This window comes from Antennarius striatus, chromosome 15, assembly GCF_040054535.1.
Source record: "Antennarius striatus isolate MH-2024 chromosome 15, ASM4005453v1, whole genome shotgun sequence".
NCBI classification, from domain to species: Eukaryota; Metazoa; Chordata; class Actinopteri; order Lophiiformes; family Antennariidae; genus Antennarius; species Antennarius striatus.
The window spans coordinates 6,255,613-6,276,370 of record NC_090790.1 but is presented as its reverse complement, the minus strand read 5'-3'; the positions used below and the strand labels follow the sequence as shown (position 1 = coordinate 6,276,370).

The 20,758-nt window shown below is 38.7% G+C and overlaps 1 protein-coding gene across 1 annotated transcript in view; it reads left to right on the top strand.

Moving 5' to 3' along the window:
- si:ch211-127i16.2 (probable flavin-containing monoamine oxidase A) overlaps window positions 1-12,278 on the top strand; it is a 32,667-nt gene extending 20,389 nt beyond the window's left edge. The window contains exons 9-12 of the mRNA XM_068335463.1: window positions 35-193; window positions 2,634-2,720; window positions 4,709-4,809; window positions 11,832-12,278. Coding sequence (XP_068191564.1) covers window positions 35-193; window positions 2,634-2,720; window positions 4,709-4,809; window positions 11,832-12,159 — 675 coding nt within the window. The 3' untranslated portion in view covers window positions 12,160-12,278. The remainder of the gene's footprint in view (window positions 1-34; window positions 194-2,633; window positions 2,721-4,708; window positions 4,810-11,831) is intronic.
- The last annotated feature ends 8,480 nt before the right edge of the window (window positions 12,279-20,758 follow it).

The window sequence follows — 20,758 nt, the reverse complement described above, 5'->3', positions numbered from 1 at the left end:
TTATGTGTTGAAACTGTGGTTTCTCTGTTTCCAGGCTTTTTGGAAGGAGAAGGGTTTCTCCGGGGAAATAGTTGCAGGACCATTGATCGACTGTCCGTTCTGTGTTACCTTTGATGCCACAAGCCCCAATGGTAACGCTGCTTTGGTTGGCTTCATTTCTGGTATGCAGGCTTCCGTGTGGAGCTCCAAAGAGGTAATCTAATATCATAGTGGGCATAGAAACAGCCACTTAAATATGTCAACATCTATACTTATAACCCACCTATATCATTTGCCATCAGTTTGAGATGTCATTGTGATTAAATATGCTCTCATGTAAATTCATCAGTGCTTGTAAGTAGTAAATGAGCAGACAGACTGATGCATATTCCTTCTATCAACAGGATGAGGTGAGAGTGTAATTATGTTTGAGTTGACAGTGGTTTTATGGAATGTGGCCTGTTGGGAATACTGTATGATAGAGGTAATATTTGACCAAGGTTATACAGTATGATAAATTAATGTGCATAAATTTAAATGTAGGTGCATTATTTTTTCCCCTCTGCCTTAGCATCGTAGCCCAGTCATTATTTTCAATGGAGACAAAGGCAGTATTGTGGGCACTGTCAAAATGATGTAACCGTGTTAAACAAAATGCTCGAGGCAACATCATGTGAGCTGCCTGCACCACTTAGAAAAAAACACAGCATGGTGATGAGAACAGCTGGGTGGCACTGTGATTGGCCAACTTTCATTTAACATTACCATTGTACAGTATTTAGGTATGTAATAACGGATGTTTGGTTCACTTTTTAAAAAATCAGTTCTTCGATTTGAAGTGTATTAGAAATTTATTTGACGGAACTCAGCAGCAACTTGGAACCAGATACGAGCCCAAAAGTGCAGTTACCATAGAGGACAATCTATGCTGAGTCGGAATGCCAGTGAATCCCTGCAGACGCCCATATTAATAATGTGCTTTCTTCTTAGCTCGTTGCTTAATGACCCCTTTTCATACTCTTGTGCATCAGTGAAATATGGTAACCTTTAACATTGGTGGTCGAAATGCAAACTCTTCCGCCCAAATGGTCTTTTTTAAAGGTTTTTGACATGAAAAAGCACTTCAAATTAATTTATTGTAGAACATTACAGAGGGAAATATGAAACAGATCTGTGACATGTTTCCCAGCAGATAATATGTGAACTCAAATCTCTTGGGTGAAATGTGTGTTACCAAGTCCGCTCAAACACTCTTGGGACTTACATATAATTTCCCACATGTGGGTTTAAAGCACAGCTAGCTGCAAGGTGATCTCAAGCCAATGGTGGTTCACAGAACTTGGCAGAATTTGTCTGGGTTTGAGGTCGTGATGCCTCTAAGGGGATTTTTTATTTTTTAGTGCTAATATCAGACACATAGTTTCTGTCATTGTAAGTTTTTTTTTCCTTTGACATTTTGAAAGTTTATTTTCCATGTCCATACCTTTATTCTACATGTCTGTTCCATCCTTGTCTTGTTACTCTGTGCAAATGAACAACGTCTTATGTGGTTGATCTACAGTAATCTCCTTCCAAATCCTTTGCCTTTATTGAAGTATTCCCCTTTCATTTTGTGGATTGTTTAGTTTTTATCTTTATAAATGAGTCTTCTACAATATATTTTTTCCTGTGTAATGAACATTGGCTTAGCTGTTTGGGATTGCTCATACATTTTTTTGACTTGCTCCTGTAAGTTTTGTTTTCTATTTTGCCCTTATTAAACCGCTGAACTGAATCCTTCCTGGCTCTGCCTGGTGTCTGGATTTGGTTTCCTGACCCGCAGTAGTCTTTCTCTTCCCTCCCTCTGTACTTGGTAAAAAATAAATACATCCAGGCGTGTTTCCACTATTGTTTTGACATTTTGGTCATTATCCTGATTTGCTACAAAGCTCAGGAGAAGCTATATCAAAGCCATACTGCACAGCATGCTTAATAATTAACCCACACTCGCCACCCCACTGCTGTAGAGGAAAAAAACATTTGGTTTGTGAGGAATATGAATTCCAACATTCCCATCGCACACTGCTTCTAATTTTTAAGTTTGATTTAGCTGCACATTTCAAGATGTTTTTGTTTTGATGTTTTTCTTTTTTTGTTCCTAGATTGAGTCATTTGGCATTTGTTACTACATCGTTTCATACAATTTTAGGCAGATAGTGTGATTGGTCTTGAAACAAGTTCACAGTGATGCTTTCTATAAAAATGTATCTTCTTATAAATTTGGCATCCTACTTCAAGTTTTTCTTCATCTGTGAGAAGTGCAGTATGAGTTCCAGCTATACATTATTGTGCAACGGTTAGTTGACAGCTAGGAGGTAGATTGCCCTGCAGATGAGGAATCTTAGACAATTTTGCAACATCTGACAGTATGAGTATGAGGATCCTGTTGGTCCTCAGGCCTCAGCTGCTCTGTTCATAAGTCATTTTGTGAAGTAATAGAACCAGGAATATGTGCTGACTCTGCCCAAGTTATTCCAATTGATGACTGCTTCCTGTGTCCAAAAGTTTGGATTTGATTCTAGAATATATTTTTCTTGCCTACTCTATTAGTTTATGTTAGTGTGAAGAAATACAGCATAAGTAATATATTGGCACAGACATTTCCTTGTTTGCAGGAAGGGGAGAGAAGAAAAGCTGTGATTTCCAGTCTGTCCAGATTCCTTGGTCCAGAAGCGGAATCTTTCATCCAATATAAGGAAAAAGTAAGTAGTTCAGTGACAGATGTCTGATGTGATAACTTAATAATGCTTTGGATTGAGACAGAATTCTACAGTGCCAAAATCAGTAATATTCTTCTCTGAAATGAAGAGATGAAATTTACTTTATTTAGCAGAAGTCTACATATCTGTCAGCGACTCTTGAGTCAAAAAGATTCATTTTAATACTTTGTATCATTTAATCCATTAAAAAGAAAAAAAAGTGTTAAAAGGTGGACAAAAATTGTCACTAGCAACATTCTTTAATATTTTTTTTCTTCCAGTCATTAAATGTTAATCCACATCCATCAATTATTGTATTGTAAACCACATGCGCTTAGAGCATGAAACATAGGGCAAAAGCTGGGAACACTGTAAATAGAAGACACCGATCATCACTGTTGCCACAAGTGAACACCTATCTATAAATAGGAAAGTGGAATGTCAGTATGGGATCATGACTTCCTGACTTGAGACAGAAGGCAATTTACTTTCTAGGGACTGTGAAGATACATTAGAATAAGGTGACTCACTCACTGTTAGTGGGCCACCTCTGAGCAACTTGAAGCCTTGTAGGCCCAATGCTGCTATCTGGGAAATAATTACCTGTAATAAGAAAATACAGACTTTTTGAACTTTTTTCACGTACTAACAAATAGAAAACATTGTAATAAATGTAAATGTAATAAAGAAAGAAAATGTGACAAACCTTCTGACGGAGGCAGTGCAACATCAAAAAACACCAAATATGGACCCTAGAAAGCAATGCAATTAATTGGAAAGAACATTCAGTGCATGTGATGATTAGCCCCTTTCCTAAAATCGCATGTCAAATACTGAGCAGCTTCTCAAAAGGTGCATTGCTAGATGTATGGCATACATTTTTAGACTGTAAGAAAGAGCGCATTAGTCATGCAGATTTATGCTTTCAGTCCTTCGACTGCTTTTTCCTCACTTCTCTTTTTAACAGTGAGATGGAATGTTGCCCTGAGGAATCTTGAGGCACTGATGTTGAGGGAGAAATCACTATAGTGCTTTGTAGGTGTGTAGTTGTTCAGTGGGAACATGCAACAATTACAGAATACAATAACAAAATCTCAAACCTCAATGACGTGAAAGAACTCCACTGACAATGCTGAAATATACATTTATTTGTAGAGTGGGTCGTCCAATGTTCCAAGATTGGCGGTTCGATTTCCACTCCCGTCCAGAAACACCCAGAGTGTGAGCTGACAGTGTCAGCACTGCTGAGGCGTCCTTGAGCAAGGCAGCATCCCCCTTAAGTTGCTCATTTGGGGGCACTAAGCCGGAGCTTCCCACCACTCTACTTCTCCCTGCATGCACACAGGCCCCATGTGTTTGTGTTCAGGGCCTGTACACACTAATATATGCATGTTACTAACATGAGAGTGTGCCACTAATTTACGTTCGGTGATCAATTGAGTATATATATAAAAAAACAGTCAAGATTTACGTGATTAATACTTGCAGCTTTTGTGATTTAAGTGTGGAAATAAATTACACAAGCACTTTTATTCAACTAACCTTATATAGTTCATCCTGAAAAAGAGTAATTCTGGCATCCGGAAGTGCGCTATGTTCCGTGAGTCTCAGACGTGAGACTCAAAAGTGCTTTAAACTGTCTATCAGAGTGTGGGAAAAGGTAATGCAGCTAGAAGGTGGTTTAATATGAGAATGGGGAGGGTTCACAAACATTTAAATTACCGAAAATAATAAGATTGATAGTTTGTCGCTCTATCGCGGAATTCGTTAATCGCATGTGGTTCCTGGAATGCATTAAGCCCGAGAAACAATGGCGCACTGTATACCTGTAGGACAGTGCACCGTGTAGGACCAGGTAAAATGTTGAATTCAGGGGTGTCACGGGATGTTGCAGTCTCAGACTGCCTTGTTTGTCAATCTTTCTAAGTGTAAAAATATGTAAAATAGAATTGTCTAATTCTGAATATTCTATTAACATTTCTTCTTAATAGGATTGGGCTAAGGAGGAGTACAATGGGGGCTGCCCTGTTAATGTCATGGCACCAGGTCTGCTGACATATTACCACCCGAGCCTCAGGAAACCTGTTGGCAGGTAACTACCCCACTGATGATATGCTCCACATCATTGCACCTTTACTTCTCCCAGCAGTCATCTGTTGTTGAAGCTCTTAGCAGGACTGTTTGCATACATATACGTGGTTGAAAAAAAGTCTCAGCACAATCTCCAAATCTTTTATATAAATTATTGAAATGGCTAGTTCGTGTTATAATTTCGCTGTGATTTTATCTACTTTTTGACTTTTTAGCTCAAGCAGTATAAAAAGTACCACTCTGTAACAGAGCTTCGAACCGGTTCATGGAACGAAAACGAAACCGAAAACTTTATATTTTTTAATGTTCCGGAACAGAATCGGAACAGAAAATAATTTTAAACCGGTTAATACCGGGTTTCTTTTTGTTCTTGAAAAAAATATTTGACCTGATGTTTCACTTCCTGTCATTCACTGGACCCGGGATGAGAGCGGAGAGAAGTAGCGGCTATCAGCAGCAGTTAGGAAAAGGGGAGGTCTCCCAGTCACCATTTAATCATAACAGGTAAACACTGCAGTATGTCAATCTTAAAAATGTCTGATTTAGACATTAACTAATTGGCTGCAGTCATTTTCAGAGCAGTGTGTCCCCGTACTGCCAGCGCTTTGTAGCAATATTGAGCTATGGGAGAAGCACAGTGAAGATCTGTTGTTCAGCAATAAATGACATGGTGGAAGTTATTCTTGTCTTATTTCATGTAGTGTCTAAGTAGGAGGCGTAAGTCTTAACTACAGTGATATAACTGTCATAAAGCAGAGGTGTAGTGCTGTGGTACTGTTTACTGTAGGGTAGGGATATATCTATTATTATAGTCTCTAGTATATAAACTAATTGCTTTAGTTGCCAATTTAAAAGTCCTTAAATTACCGTATTTTGCGCACTATTCAGCTCATTGTATAAAGAGGCGCAGTCTAAATTACAGGGTTCATTTCTGTACTTAAACCGGACACACGGTACACTTTATTGTCCGGTACATGCTTGCTAACGGAATCAAAAAGCTGACTGTGGTTGAAATGTGTAGTACTACGTATTTAAATTTCAAAAAATACACCAACATTATTTTTTAAATATGTTTTTATTTCTTCATTTTTTGATAAATCTGTGCTAAATCCTTTGAAGTCCTCATCTTCGGTCTGCATTGAATTTCACTATCGCTGACCGTCTGGTTCCCGGGTATCTGTCCGGTGATGATGCCGGCTTTAGCGAAAATTGGACAAAAGTCGAAGTAGACATGTTAGTCCAGGATTCATAATCCACTACATATTGTGGGGGTGTAACTCGCTCGGCACTGCCTCCAGTCCTGGTAAACGTGTGTTCACGTCTCTCATCCATCGCTCCACGACACACGCAGCTTGACTTTAAAGGCTCTGTTTACACCGATGTCCAGCGGGTAGAGTTCTTTCGTTAATCCTCCAGGATGATGACAAGCTCCGAATTCAGCCGCTTGACGTGGTTTTTTACAGAAGCGGTTGTATGGGCATGCATGGAGTCACAGATCAAGATAACCGGTTCAGGAATGTCAGTTTACGGGTGGAACACAAAAACGAAAACGTTATAATTGCGTTTCTCTTCGGAACAAACCGATTAGCAAAAAATTCCGGTTCAAAGCCCTGCTCTGTAATAAATGACGGTATGAGAACTTTAGTCACTAGATGTTTGGGCTATTTATATACAGTACATATGCACACACATACACAATAACTACACAGGCATAGATGGTGCAAAGGTGTTGGTGAATGGCCCTGACATGGAGGTCAGTACTACTGTGTTGGCCATGGGCTTGATTCCCATTCATGGACCCTTGCATGACAACCACTCTTTCCCCCCATTTCCTGTCACGATCTTTCATAAATCCTCTCCAAATAAAGGAAAAATGGCCAAAATAAAAAATAAAAAATCTATGCTGCATCCTGGTACAGCTCTTGCTCAATGCCACTCCGTACTTTCAGATTGTTGATATGAGTCATGGGAGTGATTATGCCTTCGCTGACACATATTAGTCTAGTTAAAAAGAAATTGCAATGGGTCATCAGGAATGGTGTTCTGAGAAGAAAGGTTCCATAATCCATCTCTAATGTCCTATTTGGAGATGCACAAAGCTGAATGAATGAAAGTGAGAGGTGGGGAGGGGGATCCAGACAATGTTTTTCCATGATGACATTAAGTCCATGGGGAGCAGAGAAAGCTCATTACATAACGTAACTCAAACAGCAGCACAAGGCAGTGGCGCTCATCCACATTCCTAGCCCATAAAGAAAATAGATTGGCAAGGACATGCCATGACCTTGACACATATCCAGCACATGCAATGAAGAGAATTCAATGTTTGTCAGACTAAAATGTTGCTGGTGCTTAAAACCTCCTATACTGCATTGAGCAACACAATGGATTCCAGTGGTGTCTGGTGGATTATAGGATTTTATGTAGCATGGCATGGCTTTCATTCCTGTTTTTTTATAATTCAATTAATCCCCATCGGCTGGTAAGATGCCATATTGTCAGTATGTGAGATGTTTACTGAGTACCTCCTTGGTACACAAGGTTACTTACACAAGATGAAGAAATTAAAGATCAAGTGGACTCGTTCTTGTGGTACAGAACCTGAGTGGACTAGTTTTGACAATGCAAAATGGTCATGCAAAGAATTTGAAGAATTTGATGTAGTCCTCAAGATACAAACATCTGACTTACAAAGATTCATAGATACGAACAACTGTGCGGTTCCACATCAAATTTCTGTCATTCCTCTTTCTGCTGCAACCCATGGCGAGCAGCATCGTTTCATGTGTGTGGCGATCTCTCCAATGATAGCCCTGCCTCTCACCGACAATAACTCCTCACCCCTCCTCCTATTCTTTCCTTGCTCTAATTGTACATTATATCTATGGATAAGCGAGTACACCACCATCTCTATCTGTATCTGTTCAACCATCTAATTATTTGTATCTGTATCTGAACTCAGAATGGGTTTTTCACACAGAGTTAAACAATGTTTACTAAGGTGTGCGTGTGTTTGTGGGTATGTCTGTTTGTGCATGTGTGTGACTGAGTGATTGTGTGACAGGGAGAGATAAAGAGAAAGAGAGATAGAGAGAAAGTGCGTGTGTGTGTGTGTGTATGTGTGTGTGTGTGTGTGTGTGTGTGTGTGTGTGTGTGTGTGTGTGTGTGTCTGCGTGTGCTCTTGCGCTATGTAACAGTTAAAATATATATACAGAAGATAAATTATTAATTTGAACTGAACTGAGAAAGTGTCAAACGAACAACAAGCAGGTGAAAAAAAAAAACGACTGGAGTGGAGGCAGCGAGATGAGCAGTTTTCAGCTGTCTGGTCAAATGCAGCAAAACAAAACAATAAACAGGATCACCAAGTAACCTTAAATAGACCGAAATAGAAGAAAGCTGTATGAAACCTAGGAAGAACAACGTGAGCTACAGTGAAGCCACATACTGAAAGATCAGTCAATGTCTATGTGTGTGTGCGAGAGTGGGGCAGCAACACTCTGGCTGCAGTGTGTGTCTCTATGGCAAGGGGCGGGTGCTGTGTATGACTTACCGATCACAAAGCGTGAAGACAGTCAGTTCTGAGGATTTTCCTTCAGCTATGTCAGCTGGGATAGTGGTCAGAAAAATGAATGAATGATTGAACGAGCACAAGTTTTACTTGTATCGGATACTCGTCTGAAACGAGTACCTGTCTCAACCCTAGTTACGTTACTGTACTACAATATTTTATTACGTCTCGCTTCAAAGCGGTGATGTATTGTAATTGTCAGTGTTCGTGTGTTTGTTCATCCGTCGGTTCCACCAAATATCTTAACAACCATTGCAGATAGAAATATGAAAAAAAAAGCACATTACACGGGCAGCAAAGGAGATGAAAATGAGATGATTACCTTGACCTTCAGAAAACTAGGTCAACGTCAAATTTAAACTTTTGTACACTCAGGAACTGGATAAAGATATAATGACGAGGGAGAAGGCCAGCGTAAGACCATAGATCAAAGCTAGTGCTTTGATCAGTGATAGTGGGTCAGAGCACTAGAGCTTTGATCTGTGATCTAGTATTGTGACTGCATTGGTTAAAGTTTCATTTATGTGTTGTTTTTATGTTGTATAATTGTTTCTGGTAAGTTTTAGGGAATAGTATTTTCTTATTTAGAGTAGTAATAGTGTTTAAATGACCTTAAATGGCACTTATAGATTCATTCATCCATTCATCTATTTTCTTTTTCTTTTTGCGGGTCACAAACATGCAAAAGTGTATCCCAATGGATAATGACCAAAAAGCACGGGGACACTCCAGGGGTATCTCTGGTACACAACCATTTCATGCACAGTCACACCAAGCAATTTTGACTTGACCAATCCATTTAAACTACATGTTTTTGGAGGTGGGAGGAGGTCAGAGAACCTGGACAGAAGTTGTGCAGACATGGGGAGCACATACAAACACTGTTCAAAAAGAACATGGAACCTTTTTGCTGTCAGGCGACAGCCCTAACCACTGTGCAAACACGTTGCCAGCAATTATAGATTGAAATTTAATAAATAATGATTTCATGAATAATTCATTTTACGGACAGCCTCTCAGAACCAATTGTGTTCATAGGCTGAGGACTACCTGTATTTATTTAATTTGGGAGGGTGTTTATCTTAGCTAGTTTTTCTTGGTCTCTTTAGGTTTTGAGTTGGTTTTATCCATTGGTTTACAAGGTTTTTATTTAAAAAATTCTTCCTTCTCTAGCCTGCAGTAATGCTTAATAGGACAATGGATTAGTTTCTTTACAGTCAATTTCCTTCGTCTGCTGTTCCTGTCCCTGCCCATCTGCATATATGATTAAATTGAACACAGGAGAGCAGTTATTACAGAAGGATTTTACTTTGATTGGGTTGTAGAATTCATTCAATTGCTAAAAAGTTGTGGTTTGATCCATATTTGAGGATTAAGGCATTTTGCAAAGTCATGGTTTATGATGATTGATCAGTTTTACCTAAGTTTTACTTTACAATCAACTGTTCAAACAAGACACTAATCAAGTTTCATCAAGACCTGACAAGCTCTCATTTCTCTCATGGTAATGCCGCTGTTAATTATACTGTTTCCTGCCACCTGCTATGAACACTGCCATAATGGTTGTGTTTATTGATTTCTTCCTATAAACCCCATGCCTCTATTATGTTTTATTGCCATACTTGGCAAAGCATCACTTTATTTTTTTCATTATCATTTGTATATAGTACACCCTAATGACCTTGAGGTTTGTCAAGTGCTGTTGCAGCTATATGTAAATCCTCTTCGAACAGAAGTGAAAGGCCATGGGTTGCTATAAGTCCTCAGGCAACTTCAGTAGAGCACAGAAACAATTTGTAGAATTTTACAAGAACTATAATTTTGATGACACAAATAAAACCCCAGAGTTGATAGGAAATGGTGTGCATTGTCATTCACAAGTTTTCTGACAATGAAAGAAGACCTTCCAGTAAAAGTTCCTAATGTTTGATTTTGTTAGGGTTGGTTTTATCCAGATGCTATGAAGCAAATACATTAAGTCAATAAAACAGTACTCATGGTACCAGTACATTAATGTAGACCTGAATAATAGTATTTTCACTCATTTGCTTCATTTAGTAAGATTGGGTTCTACAAAAGTACATACTAACTCTCACATAAAATGCATGTACATTCATTCATTCATCTTCAGACAACCTTAATTGTCTCATCTTCAGCCATTTATCCAAATCCAGATCATGAGTTACACTGGAAACTATCCCAGCTAACTACAAGGGAGATAGAGGGTACACCCTGAATAAGTCACCAGATCATCAAAGGACCACACAGAAAGACAAGCTCCCATTCACACTCTCACTCATACCTGGAGACAATTTCCGAGTGACCAATTTGCATATGTTGTATGCTTTGGGAGAACTTTAAGACTCAAGGACAATAACTCTGTATAGTAATAATAACTTGTAAGTTATAGTATAAATTCAAAAAAGATTAATCTAAAACAGAAACCAATCAATATTTATCTCAGATCCTCTTGAATATATTCCCACGCAGATATGATGGGTCGGAGGAATGGCTGAAAATTGACTTCTTTTCTTTTCTGTTGTCATTTTATTTTAACAGTTGCCTTTGAAAAAGAGGGAAAAGTTTGGCAATAGACTCAAACAGTTGTACATTGCATTTCATACCTCAAATGTGGCCTCTAGCGTGTGTTTTCCATTTTTTAATGTCATAAGACCATTACTCAACAGAATTCATAGTGTTCTTGCAGAGTTACTAAGCCTGTCTGTCTGCTGTCTACAGATGACATTTAGTAGATCCAAGTCTGCATTATTTGGAATGGTGATGACAAATTTGATCACCACAGGCAGTATTTTATGAAGTCCATACAGACTCTGTTGACAAGCAGAAACACGTCCAATAGAACAGTTACTGTATATTCTAGTTATAACTTTTTCATGGTTGAGGAGGCTCAACCTAATCACTGAGCATGTATTTGAAAATTTGAGAAGCATGAAGCTTCTGATGCAGCTGAGACATGATAAATGTTTGTTGAATGTGGTGTAGGGTAGATAAATATTTAGCAATCTGTAAAAACTAGATACGAGGCTGGCAACCACGTGACACATTCAGCCTCTATGGTGGAAATGGTCTTCACTCAGCAATCATTTTTTAACCTAAACATCTAAATAACCAGTCATTCCATAAAAGTCAATATTATTCACATCTAGAACATCATCTCAAGGTACACTGGAAAATCAGTCCAGAACATGCTACAATATATATATAATATAGCGCTCCCTTGAATTCTATACGTTTTTGTTTCTTTTTATTCTGAGTTTGAATACAGCAACCTTCTTCGGTGAATTCTATCAATAGTAGAAGTCTGACTGGATTAGTTTTATCTGAGAACTTAACTAAGCAACACATTTTATTAAATTGAATTCTAAAACAGTTTGTTTTTAAAGTGGCTTTTCTCTTTCAATTTTCAGTTTAGACACTTTCTTGATTTGCAGGATCCACTGGGCAGGCACAGAAACAGCCACCCAGTGGTGTGGATACATGAGCGGTGCAGTACAGGCTGGTCAGCGAGCAGCTCTGGAGGTATTTGCTGAACTCTGCCCCAATGCTCTGACCAAGGAGGAGCAGGAGGCAATGCAGCATGGAGAAACAGTTATAACTCTCCAACAAACAACAATACCCAAGCTTTCTCATCTGTCTATAGGCAAAGTTGTGGTTATGGCAACCCTGACAATCAGTGCAGCTTTATTTTTGGTACATAATAAAAATGCGTTATTGAAAGCTAAAATTTACCTGACAAATGCATTTTCAGGAACTCGGTAATGATGCATACCAGATGTAACAAGCCTGTAACATGTACAGTGTTGCTTTATATGTGATGCTAATTTCTTGTTGTAGTAAAAGCAATATTAATCAGCGTTGCATTGTAAACAGTAAGATTTCATATTCAATTTAATGCAGGAAAACATTTATTTGTTACATTTTCTCTGTAGAAGAATACTACTATAAGTTATCATTGTTCGAAGGCCTGTGCATTTGAAATAAAACTGTAAATGAAAATCAAGTGAGTCAAAAATCTTTCGTTTTTGGCTTGTTGCCACTTGTCTTTTCTGTAACTTTACCAACAGACATCACCTGGAGATACTGTATGCAGTCAAAGCATCATCTGTTTTTCTGCCTTTCTAATATTTAAATTGTGACTCTAAAATGCAAGTGAAAAAACAAATCAAAACAAAAACACTACATTTCATAATGTATGCCATTTTTCTCAGAGACAACACCCTGCTCAAGAGTCTTAGAGCAGAGCCTCACACGTGTTTGTTTGCCCACAAAACCACCAACAGACATTCAAATGATCGTAAGATGGATGAAGCAGTTACACAATGATAATGTCCCAGAGAAAGTGATTTAAGCACCATCACTTGATTACACAGTTGATTGAAAGGGTTTTTGTCAGTCCCCATGTCTCTTGCTGGAGAGTATCTCAAATGGCCACAGACCACAGGATGGTAGTCTCTTGGCGCCATGGATTGCTATTTGTCTTTGTTATCAGTAGTTTGTGCTGGCTTCTCTGGTTGTATCTAAACTTGTACAGACTGAATTAAGATTAACTGCTCCTCATTTTTTGCAGTGTTTGGTCAGTAATGTGACTGTTTTTGAAATGTGTTTTAAATTTCATGTACACTGAAAGTTTTTGCTTGAGAGAAAAGGTTAAGGGGATGGAGGGTGTGCTATTTCATAGACAAAGTACCACTTAGAGATTCCTTTTTACGGTATACCAGAGTCAGGCATGAATACAGTAATGTGCTATCTATGGGATTGGAAGCTTACCTTGTTATTTGATGCTTTGTTATTGTTCACCTTTCAGTTGTTCAGTTTGATAGCAAATACATGACTACCATTAAATGATGATATAACAGGTGTTATAAACAGGTACTGCACTGTTTGGGGTGCGAGTGCCACAAAACATATATGACACAAACATCTGCGCTTCTAAAGATCTCTGTTGTTAATATGTAAACGTGGTTACAAACAGTTCAATATCCACTCTGAGGGCTCATTCTCATGTATGCATCATTCAGGCTTTATAGTTTTGGTATTGATATAATTTCCAGCAAGGCGGCACTCTCTCTGTGTGGCTCCATGGCGCAATGGCGTTGTGCCCGGAGTTTGTTCCACCTCACGCCCTCAGTCAGCTGGGATAGGCCCCAGCTCCCCGTGACCCGCTCCGGTGGGTCACGGTTAGAAGGTGGATGGATGGATGGATGAATTATTTCCAGCAGCTTGTCATTTATTGTAAATTCACATCATAACAGAAGAAATATTGTGTGACTCAGGAAAGAACACAGTTTGCTCAATATACTTTATATTTTTCATTGTCAGTCTGGTAATATGTTACATAAATATGAATAAACAAATGCGAGATAATTATCCTCCAATGCAATCCTCTCTAGACCATGCACTGTGTTGTGAGCATTTTCTACATATTTTTTACATACCATTTCCAGTTATATGTATAATGTAATACTGCTGTAACTATGCTACTCTAGCTTTTGTAAACACCTGTTGTTGAGCTTCCCTTCAGCATTTGCACCAACTTTAAAAATTTATACACCGCATTGCAGTGTAATCAATATTTGTGACCATAAAACAGTTTCTCTGTTCAAACACACATGCTTGCATCTATTGCAATTCAGCAACCCTGGAATGAACACAGCCGCTGTGAATATAATTTGTTTTAATTTATACCAGCATAAGGTTGATTCAAGTTGAGCAATTGTTTTTGGACTGCATTTTTTCCATTGTTATGCAAATATATCAAGAAAATTTCAATTGAGGTTTGTAAAGGTTTTGTAATTGTATCATGGTTAACGCGTCATGATTTTTGAGGCTCTTTGGAAACTTAATGAGTCATCTCTGCAGCTGCCTGGGCAGCTGTGATCAAGTTTCTTCGAAGTTAAAGGCCTGTTTTCATTGGAATTACACATACTGTATGATTGTAGAGCACAAATTAGCGCTCACTGCTAATGTTAAGTAGTATTTTTAACTACTCAACTTTTTAAAAAAACCCCACTTGTCCAATTCTGCATTGCACCAAAAACAAGAGACCATGAAAAAAATAAATTTGATGAGCAGAGATAACTTTTTTAGTCTGTACATCTTTTCTTTGTTAAAACCTGCAGGGAAACTAACCTGGCCAAAACGTGGCCAGTGGACTGTCAAGGGTAGGGGGTAACATAGCCTTAGGCCACAAGCGCAGATGAGGAGTAGGAGTAGGTGATATGACATATTCACCTCCTCCTTACTGCACATTTTGTCAAAGCCTTATCAAAACCTTATCTGGCATTGTGATCCAGAGATTTCTTTAAATCTTAATCTGGTATGTTAGCTGTTTAATTTCACCGTGTTTACAATCCTTGCGTCCAGAGCATTATTTTGCATTTTACAATGACATTTCTTATTCTGGAGCTTTGCAAAACTGTCAAATAACACTCTGTCTTGGAAAAACTATTCACTGGAAGGATTTAATGGTTATCTCTTCATTGCACATTTGGAGAGGTTTTTGTTGCTTGTAACTTCTTTCTCAGAGATCTTCAACACCCACTAATCATGTGACAGTAGTCTACTGTCAGGCCTCTGTTATCAAGGTTACACTGGATGAACGCTGTTCTCACTGGTCATAATGCAGCCTGTCCAGGCTGTTTCATGGCCAATATCTTTCTATGCAGTGTCAGGTCTGCATCACAGAAAACTGACAAATTTCCAGACTAGGATACATCTGGCTGCTGAACAAATAGGAATGATCAAGCTGCCAGGTGTTCCAGGACATAAGACCTTGCGTCAAACACAATCAAGCATACAAAACACAAAAGAAGCACAAGTTGTCCTTGATTTCCCATCACAACACAACTATTTCACATCAAGAGTTGAGCATCACAAACGGTCACGGTTCTGACTAAACACAGGAAAGATGACAAATGTGATTGTGAGGGATTTACTAATGATTTGATTTATCATATTAAATAACACTGTGGCCCTGAAGTGCAAATAAGAGTGAAGAATAGGAATAGAAAAACTCACTATGAAAGAAAATTAACAACCCCCCCCAAAATAAAACAAAAAAACAACAACAATAAAAAAAAACAGCTTAACGGCAAATCAAAAATAAGAGCCAAAACAGAAACCATGACTACAAAGTAGAAAACATTCACTTCCCCTGGGAGACGTAGGTACCTACTATTAATGTCACATGTTGAAAGACATACGGACGGAAATGTACAACACAGGTTTGTGATTTTTTTACCTGATGAATGAAAATGAAGAACCGAGCACAGGGTAAGCAAAACCTTTGTGCTACATTGACCTCATTGTACAACGACAACCACTAAAAACCTGTCAAAAGGAGCATTCATGAATGTTGAGGGAGAGCTTACAAGCTGCACCAGTCTTAGTTCTGACACACTATCATTTTCCATGAAATCAATTGTCGGTAGTTATGCTCTAAATGTGTTTTTGGTGATTTGCAACATTTGTTTTTCAAGCACAGTCCCTCTGTCTATGGCAGCTAGAAAAGATTCCATTTTCACATTAAAAAAATGTGTTCAGCAAGCTTCTTTCAAATTTTAAAACCTGATCTCAAACTTGGATTTTGTTGGGTATTACAGATGCTTCTGTTGAAGGTGAGGCAAAACGCGGTGCTGTCTAACGGGCTCTTGGGGATTGCACTCCAGGAAATATGGCAAATCGAGGACAACATTTAATCAACAACTCTCGCAACTACATAAGACACAGCTTTAAATGCTGATAGAGATGTGGTTAAAAATGCAAACAACAAGTGACTTATATAGCTGAATGGCGAAAAGGTTAAAGCAGGAGCCCAGTTTGAGGTTGCATCAATTACAACACCATGTAGTAATGCACTTACTTCAATTAGGGGAGCTTTCCAAGTATCCAAATGACACCAGTTCAATAATTTCACAGTGCAATGAAGAGATGTTGCTGAAGACTTTGGCTGATGCAACCTTTCCAATGCCTACCGTGCATATTATGTAAATGCACCCAATGTATTGATGTCCGCATTCGGTAGGCGTTTTTTTCTGAACCACTGCTTCAAACAACAAAAAAACATGTGACTGATGATGTTTGACACACTCAAGTGCTTTATTAACATTCAAAACACTAAAGTGCTTCATTCACCAGGTGGACATGCAGGGATTTGATACACTGGCCTGTCCCAGATGTATTAGAATGGATGGAACAACACAGTGCGCTGTTTATCATGTCAATCCCTTCTGGATTGATTTGTTTCACGTTTGGATTGCTGAAAGTTTGCAACCAGAAAGAGATCTCAAGTCTGGGAACATTTAGAACTGGTGCTGCCAAATAAAATATATTGTATTTTTTTAAGAAACTTATTCTCAAGCTCTGACCTTGACCTAGACTTTGTTTTTTCCTGTGGTCCTAATCCTCCTATGTAACTCACGCACAGAAACACACATGTATATATTTATATTTCATATGCATGCATGAACATGTAATCTATTTCTCTTATTGATTTATTGAACCCTGCAAGGATTAATTATCATAAATCAATTTCCTATAATGTATGGCTACAATATAGCAAGCAAGGATTAACACATAAAATTAAATTATATTTGGTTTTATTCAGAAAATATATGCAATGCAGGAAACACCAAAGCACTGTTTTCTGGTTTATCAATCGTTGTGTGGCTGCAGTACGATCACCCTGCCAAAGAAGCCCACGTTCTCAAAGAAAGGGGCACAGGATAATGAACCAATTTTCTCCACAATTGTCCCAAATGATTCGGAGCCTCATGGGTCGCCATTTGGACATCAGTAACCCCATGTACAGAGGCTTAAGTCCTAGTGCAGTACTCTTTAGTCCCATTTCTACCCACCACTTTTCCTCTCCAATCACCCTAAGGGCATTGAAGGACAAAAAAACAACATTGCAATTACTGTAGAGGTGAGTGAGCATGTGAGTTACTGAGCGTTAAAGATTGATTGTTATGAGTTGATGACGTAGGTGGTCCTGATAATGGGTGAACAGGTAAGTACAAAACCCTGAAGGAGGAGAGAGCAAAGGGGACGACTGTTACTGGTGAAATCAATAATGTCTGTTACACCCACAATGATCTTAAGTACTTCAGCCCTGTATGCAGTCAGTCATGCTCTATAATACACAGCACTGAGGTGTAGAAACGCAAACCACTCTGAAATAAATTCTAGTAACAAGGAGTTTCTGAATGGTTTGATGAATAAAAAATGAACTGACTCATTAAGTATCTCTATAAACACATACACTGTATACTTTGATGAAACAGGAGCCGGAGGCTCAGTGGGAAGATGAACTCATGCTGCTGCTCTGTTGAATGTGTGAACAGAATGTTAGCCAACACATGCTCGTCTCCATACTCATGTGCATGAAATAACAATCGTGTATCCAACTTGTGTTTTGCTTGCTGTAGACTTTAGACGCTGCACCTCCTCCAGTGAATGCACTCTATATGAACTACTTCTTACGAACAGCCTCGTGGAACCAATTGTGTTTGTAGGTTGTGGACTACCGGTTATGAAAAAAATTAATTCTTGCAATTTCTCTAGACCTTTTGTGGTATCAAAGTAAAATGCAGCACCTGTACAGTATTGTAGCAAATTGATCTATTTTAATGTTTTTTTGTCTATGGAGTATTGCAATTGTCAGGGTTTGTGTGTTCGTCCATCCGTAAGTTAGTCCGACAAATATCTTTGCAACCATTGCAGATAGAAAGATTCAACAAAAAGCACATTCATGGGGCGGTAAAGGAGACGGAAATGAGATGATGACCTTGACCTTGAGAAAACTAGGTCAAGGTCAAATTTGAACTTTTGTAAACTCAGGAACCGGATAAGATAGAAAGACGAGGGAGGTGAGATATGGTGAGGAACACCATAGATCAAAGTTTCAGTTCATTCACCACAATCAGTTCTAAATTCAGTTAATCCTTAATGAGTTAGTCTACACATGGTTTAAGATACACCCTGAACTGAGAGTTAAAACCATCAGAAGTTTTGGATAACTTCAGTTAGTTGCTTCAAAAATATAAATACTTTATTTGGTCTTTGCTAAAAGACTTGAGTTGATTTCTGAACAAACAAATGGATCACATAGTTTTCTTATTCAGTGTTTAACAGTGCCAAGACACACTGGCGTCATGCTCAGAGTTTACCCTGCCTCACGCCCTAAGCCACCTGGGAGAGGCTCCAGCTCCCCATGACCTGCTACGGGGGATAAAGAGGTGATTAGAAGATGGATGGATGGATGTTAAACAGTGTCGTGTATACAATGTACAGCAGTGTATAATAAGAAGTCATCTGAGAGTTTTCCAAGCCTTGTTCAGTCATTTTGTTCTTCAAAAAAAAAAAAAGAAGAATACTCGGATAGTCACAAAAACAACAATCCAAACAGCAGGAAGACAATCACTGCCAAGACTGACAGGAAATCAACTATGTAGAGTGTATTTATGGATACAACATCCAGATTGTGCCGAACATCGGCACCAGCTTTCAACGAATATCACCCAAAATCTGTTGACAATGACAAGGAAATTGTTTGAAAAAAAAAAGAACCATCATGTGGACAAGCAAGGTAGGAAATAAAGAGACACCAATGAGTATTGTTCAGTCATTGTTCATTTATGGTGATTTAAGAACATTTACTATTTAAGTTGTGATGATCTGTGTCTGTCTTGCTTTCGTCTTTTATTTATTAGTTTTCATTATGCCTATATTTCAGGTATTCTGTTACTGCCGTGTTCTGGATTCAATGGATCTTGTATTTTGACCCCTGCCTGTTTCAACTACTGCGTGTTTTGGATAACCCTCTGGTGCTGCAATCCCTGCATTCTTCTGGTTTGAAACGTACTGATTAAGGGCTTTTCATTTTGAGACACACTGACTCTCGCGCCTGGTTCCTTTGAAAACTGTAACATAAGTCTTATTATTCCTGGTTACTGGGGGACACAATGGCGCAGATGGTAGCGCTGGTAGAATGTTCAGGTTTTTATTCTTTTCTGTACGGAGTTTTTATGTTCTCCCCGTTTCTGTATGGATTATCTGTCTTCCTCTGACCTCCAAAATCTTGCAGCTTAGGTGGATTGGTCACACAAAATTGTCTGTGGGCTTGTATGTGTAAATGTTTAGGGGTTTTTTTTTCATGTGGCCCCACAATGAGCTGGCATCTTGTCCAGAATATATCCCGCATTTCGCCCATGGCCAGCTGGGATAAACTCCAGCACACCCTTGACCTGCAAGGCAGAAAAGTGGCTGTAGATGAGACGATTGTGATTGATTGTTATCATGTTTGAGAAAATGGAAGGAGGGATTGCTGGTTACTAGATTCAGGTTCCCCACCAGCAGGTTGCAGTCCTCTGTTGAGTCACAAAACATCAACGTTGAGGTTTGAGAGAAGAATTGCAAAAATCAAATGAAATATTGAAGAGATTAGAAATTATTTGTTATATAACAAAAATCTTAAAGAAAAAAATGAAAATCTTCATGAAAAAAATCTTCATGGTCAAGAGAGCATAGCCATTAATTTGTGGTACTATAACTTGAAAACGTATTTATTTGTAATAAATCGGTCTAATATCTTCTCTATAAGTGTAATGTGACCACATTTCTCCCGGTAGTTGAATGGTCTTCTTCCACATTTATCTTGTCTGTAACATGCTGTAAAAACATAAATTATGTAATGCATCTTAAAGGGGTCCTTTTGTCATAAACAAACAGCCTCGGCCTTTATTTACAGCCTAACAGATATTCACTGTCACCAGTCAAGGGTTACATTCAACTGAAATAAAGCTTGCATGTTAAATAATCCAGACAGAAATTAAGAGGTGAAATTATCACTCATACCCAGCCTTGTGAGAGACAAAGGCTGGATACGTTCACACACACACACACACACACACACACACACACACACACACACACACACACACACACACACACACACACACACACACACACACACACACACACACACACACACACACACACACACACACACACACCTTCCCCCTGCTCCCTGTGTCAAAAGAAGTCAAGGCCAAACCGGTAGAAGTGACTGACTCTGTCTCCATTACAGGATATAATACCCCTTCATTTTCCTCACTGTAGGTTAGTGGATGTAGAATAGGGAAAATAGTTACGGTGCTCAACAGCCAGTTCAATATATGGTACTCAAACGCTGTGGCTTACCTTTAACATGTTTCATTTAGACTGCGATAGTTTCGCTCCCTATGATCTCTCATTGTCCGTGATGATTGTCAGAAAACAGCGTAGTCCTGTCGGTAAACATCTGTTGTTGTCGCCGCCACTGTTTTTTGACCCATTTTTTCAAACTCTGTGTTTTAAAGTC